General features: G+C 37.1%; 1 protein-coding gene across 1 annotated transcript; it reads left to right on the top strand.

Moving 5' to 3' along the window:
* Positions 1-359: 359 nt before the first annotated feature.
* Positions 360-4,462, top strand: LOC149952563 (uncharacterized). Its single transcript, XM_090170204.1, has 2 exons — positions 360-831; positions 3,629-4,462. Exons 1-2 carry the CDS (start codon positions 393-395, stop codon positions 3,997-3,999), a joined length of 810 nt encoding a protein of 269 aa, XP_090026330.1. The 5' UTR covers positions 360-392; the 3' UTR covers positions 4,000-4,462.
* Positions 4,463-5,027: the final 565 nt, after the last annotated feature.

Below are 5,027 nucleotides of genomic sequence, written 5' to 3'. Positions count from 1 at the left end.
TTGTTTAATGACCCCCTACATGTTTTATACCACCTTAAAATTTCAAAGTCGTACCTTAAACACATTTTAAGTTATTAGCTATGATAAAACCAATTTTAATCAAATAGACCTTAGTTTAAGAAAAGTATATAGATTTCAAACCACCATTAACTTTTTCGTTTTTCATATTTAAACTAAAAAGTGATTCTTTTCTAAAGCGTAAAAGAAAGAGCCCTGCTAATACAGCAGTACTAACAATATTAAAGTAGTATCAGTAAATTTTTATCTTTTGTATTGATAACGGAGTATCTACAAGTACATTACAACAGGTATTATGTTATACTTCTCTAAATGATAATTTCATTTTGAAGGTTGAGATTTTTGAATTCAGAGGCACTGCTGCGGAGTCTGCAATGTCCAATTTGTTTGTTCATCCCGATCACGTGGCGGCGTACGCCAAGTATCGCCCAGCAGCCCCACCAATCATTATTGATCAAATATGGGCGTACCTCAAGGAAAAACACAACGGACCTTTCACGCAAGCCATGGACGTGGGATGTGGATCCGGGCAGAGTACGCAGATTCTAGCTCCTTATTTCGATAAGGTGACCGGATTGGACGTCAGTGATACTCAGATTCAGCAGGCGAAACTGACCCCTGAGAACCCGGCCAATGTCCAGTTCGCTGTCTCAGTAGCCGAGTCGCTTCCATTCGCCGACAACTCGGTGCAGTTAGTGACCGCCAGTTCCGCCTTTCATTGGTTTGATCAGAAGAAGTTCATCCAGTCAGCAAAAAGGGTTCTCGAGCCGAATGGAGTTTTGGCAATTTATCGCAAACACAGTTATCTTCGAGGTAATTATGTAGTCTCAGATTTTCATTTTCATATTATATTCTGACTGGATTAGAAAAAAAGGCCAAGAATATCAGCGACGTAACGAAAGTGTGAGGCTTTAGGGAAAATTTCTTGAACGGTGCCTCTTTTTGGCTAAAATGTAGCAGAAATTTTAGAAATTAAACGTAGTTGTTGATATTTTATTTATTTTAAATCGAAAAATTCGTTTTCAATCGGATTTTTACTGATGGTAATAGTTGTAATGGTTTTCAATTTATGGATCTTTTATAAATAAATAGCCTGTTTATATTGACAAATCGATTAATAATTTGCGTTAATGTAAATTAAAATTATTTTTTTATTAAATTTTATTAATACTTTAGTTTAATTTAGTTTGCTCTGAATTGCAATTGTAAGAGAACCTACTTTTTCAATTTATTAAAATTGAATCAATGATTTTTAAAATCAAATTGATTCAGTCGCAATCAGAAACTGTCCTTTAGTTTCTAGATTTGAAAAAAATGTAAAACACAGCAAGGCAGCAATTTTTTCAAACTCTTGTGTGGATTTCAAATATCTGGAACGTTTACAAATTACGTAAAGGGGTACAGTTCAAGAGGGAGATATCTTTGAAATATGTTTTGTCACATATTATAATTCTTTACCAGAACCAAAATTATCAATTATTTTAACCACACTAGCAATTTTATATTCTTTTTTCCCATTTATTATAGCATCATTAATTTTCTTTATGTAAAACCACCGAAATATACTTAAATTAGAATGCAATTTTATAATTTTAAGGTTTATGGTGCTATTATTTTTGAGGGGAATCAATGTACTTATTTCTTAATTTAGACGTAGGGTCTTTCCAATTGTTACCCTTCGTTACAAGGGGCGAGTCGATTACATAATTTGTGAACCGCGTTCAACGGCCCCATATCATATACAGTGTGTCAGAATTTATAGCCCGGTGTACCTAGTAACAAACACCATACCACCAGAGGTCTATCTTCATAGTTCCCTACGCCAGCGTCAACCTAGCCCGGACAGGTGACAAATACAGCATGGGTAGCAGAACCCTACTACTGATGGTCGCACCTTTGACGCAAGCCACTTAACCCAGCAGAAGGTACAGCAATGGGCGGACCAATGCCCACTTCACACTGCAGTGGGATTAAGAGTGGATGCTGTAGCAACTCCAGCCGACACCCTACCTATGGAGGTAAGGAGTGAAACCCTTTGGAGAGAGCTCCTAAAGGGGAACGACGGGCACACAGCAGCCCAAGTAACCCGGCACAGCTGGCACCGGAGATCCCGGTGTGACCCAAAAAGGCCAGGAAACAGGACCACCGTGCCCTCATACGGAAGCCGGCCGCCCCACAGCAGGCTACCCAATCCGCCGACGCGGCCAGTTTTCACGGACTCTGTCCGTTAGCCTGAGCCGAAGTTCAGTATCCAGCCGAAACCTGACCGAAGTCGGAGGGGGAGATAGGACCATTTGATCGGAGCTAACATCTCCCAGTGCGCCACCGCCCTTATGGGTTACAAGAGCCGGAACCCCGACTCCCCGGTAAAGCCACCACTTATTGCACACTCCGACCCGTTAAGGGCCCCCATATCATATACAGTAATAAATGTTACAGTAGCGTACGTAAATTCAGTAGAGTCGATTAATTGTTATAAGGCAAGTACTGTGGAGTTTCGTAAACCGCTGTAGGTGGCCCAATTTTAAGAGGTAAAAGGTCAGTTGCTGATATTCGACATAGCGTAGTAAATTGAATACTAACCACATCATCACATAAATGACTCGACAATTGTATAAGTCAGTGGTGATTCGATATTAAGTAGTATAAGAAATACTTCAACTAAGTATTCATGAGGAAGCTTTGCTTCAACTTCAATAAAATACTATTCGGTTGGTTTAGAATTAAGTTTTGGTAATATTGACTAATAACAGTATGCTTTATTTATTCAGGCTTGCCACAATATTTTCAGATTAAAATTCCTGTTTTCCCTGACTTTTTAAAGGGAAAATAAACTATGGTATTTCTGTCGCCCTCCGAGGGTTCCAATATTATCCGCTGCCTCCCATGGCTTTTCACACATGCGGCGCTGATAATCGCTGATTGTGAAGAGAATAAAGTAAAAAGAGGGGGTCTTCCATAAAGAACGCGTTGGAGGTTCTATTTCCTTTAAGGCCAAAATTAGACAATTTTGAACTTCATATTTGATTTTTATCTGTAGTTGATCAATTTAAGTCAACTTATATTTCAGTACCAAAGTTATTTCAACGTTAAAAAAAATTGCAAAACTTTCAAGGAACTAAATAATCACCGAATTTATCTAAGAGTTAAATTACCTTCAAAAATTGTTAAGGTAAATTTTAATTATCTGACTTAGTAGCGTAGACTAAAATTTCACTCCCTTTTTAGATTCCTCTCAGGTTTTTTACATAGTTTAAACCCCTCCCTTGAAGGATTTCTGGCTACGCCACTGCGAGTCTGACGTTTCCCTGACTATTAACAAATTCTTAAAATTCCCGGACCTTTACATGCCATTTTTAAAATACTTGACTTTTCCCGGTTTTTACTGAAGTACAAGTATCAGCTAGGGAAACCTTTTTATCACTGACTCAAATGACGAAATGTTTGTTGGCATAGTAATGGCATTTTAAACGAAACTAACGTTACCGAAGAGCTATGACCCAATGGGTTGCAAATTTTAAGGTTTCCCTCTGTAGTCTGAGATATTTACTGTTATAACATGGCATTATCTGAAAAGAAGAAAGCTATAAAATAATTTATTTTAATCTAGGCAATTCGAAGGAACAAACTGAGAATCTGAGGGCAATTGTGCGTCGTTTCAGAGAAGTCGAAGTAGGAGAACATATGGATTCTCGAGCCCTTGCTTCATTAAAAGGCGTTACTTTGCCCATGAACGATTTCTTCAGTAATCATGGAATCCAAGTTAACGTTGAGATGCCTTTTGCTGACTATATGAAATTGCACACGACATTTTCAGTTTATTATGAATTGGTAAGAGAAGAGGGAGAAGCAGAAGCGAAACGGCTCTTCGCAATCTTGAGAAGCAATCTCCTCAGAGAGCTTCAAGCCACTGAAGATGACATCGAGGAACTGAAGGTTGGCATCACTTACGAATACTCACTTCTCATGGGCCGGAAATAAGAACTTTTGTAGTTGTAGTAACAACTTTTCTGTTGATCATTTCTTTTCGCATTGCTGCGGCCTTAAGTGATTATCTTTTTAGTTTCCGAACTTCCATTTTCATTTTTCCACTGAACCCTTTACCCATACAGGTCATAGTAATTTTGCATGCTTTAAGTAATGCATTTTCCGCAGCTTGAAAATCTGAACCCCACAGTTCACACCACACCAATGCTTGACAAAGATTACATTTCTTAGAACTTGTTTGAGTATTATTAGTCCTCACTTTTTTAAGTCTTCGCTCCAATTTATTAAATCATTTGATTTCTCGCTCTTCAATTTAACATAATTTTTGAGGAATTCTTTTGACATTGAACCAAAATTCAATATTAACTGGTGGACAATATATCCACCAATGTGGTAAATAACAAATCGTTCTTTTTTGGTAGTCTTCTTGTGAAACATTGATGCAATATATATTTCTGTCTCCTGTAGCAACTCTAATTCCTGAACAAATGTTCAAATTATAATTAAAAATGAATTTTTAATGAATTATTTAAATTCCTTACATCTATTTCAAAACACCAACCAATTGGATCAACAAATTTATCATTTGACATTAGCTTGTGGATACCTGCCGTGAAATCGTATCTGTCTTTAAATCCAATATTTTCCGAAAAGTGTATACATTTTCCAATAACATTATTTTTTCCGCGTGTTCTTGAACTTCTTTCAGGCAAGCCTCGATTAAAAATTAAAGTATTAATAAATGAGTAATCTATGTTTAATCCACAGTTTAATGAAGCCTTTTTACCTTTATCGGTTGCGTTGCTAACAGGCTTGGATAATGCCCCATAATTATGTTCTTGAAATAATGAATTTATCACTATCCCCAAATTTGTAGGTTGAAGAATTTGCCTTGCTTGCTTTTTAATTTGCATATTGCACGTATTTTGTTATCAAGGAAATGAATGAAATGTTCATGGTCTATTTCTACTCAAAACACGAGACTTGAAATACGCGACCAGAAGAACTAGCAGACGAATTAA

Source organism: Leiobunum rupestre, chromosome 3 (genome assembly GCF_980474605.1).
Source record: "Leiobunum rupestre chromosome 3, qqLeiRupe1.1.hap1, whole genome shotgun sequence".
In the NCBI taxonomy this organism is placed as follows: domain Eukaryota; kingdom Metazoa; phylum Arthropoda; class Arachnida; order Opiliones; family Sclerosomatidae; genus Leiobunum; species Leiobunum rupestre.
The sequence above is the reverse complement of the archived record's forward strand: the minus strand, read 5'-3'. Positions and strand labels throughout refer to the sequence as shown.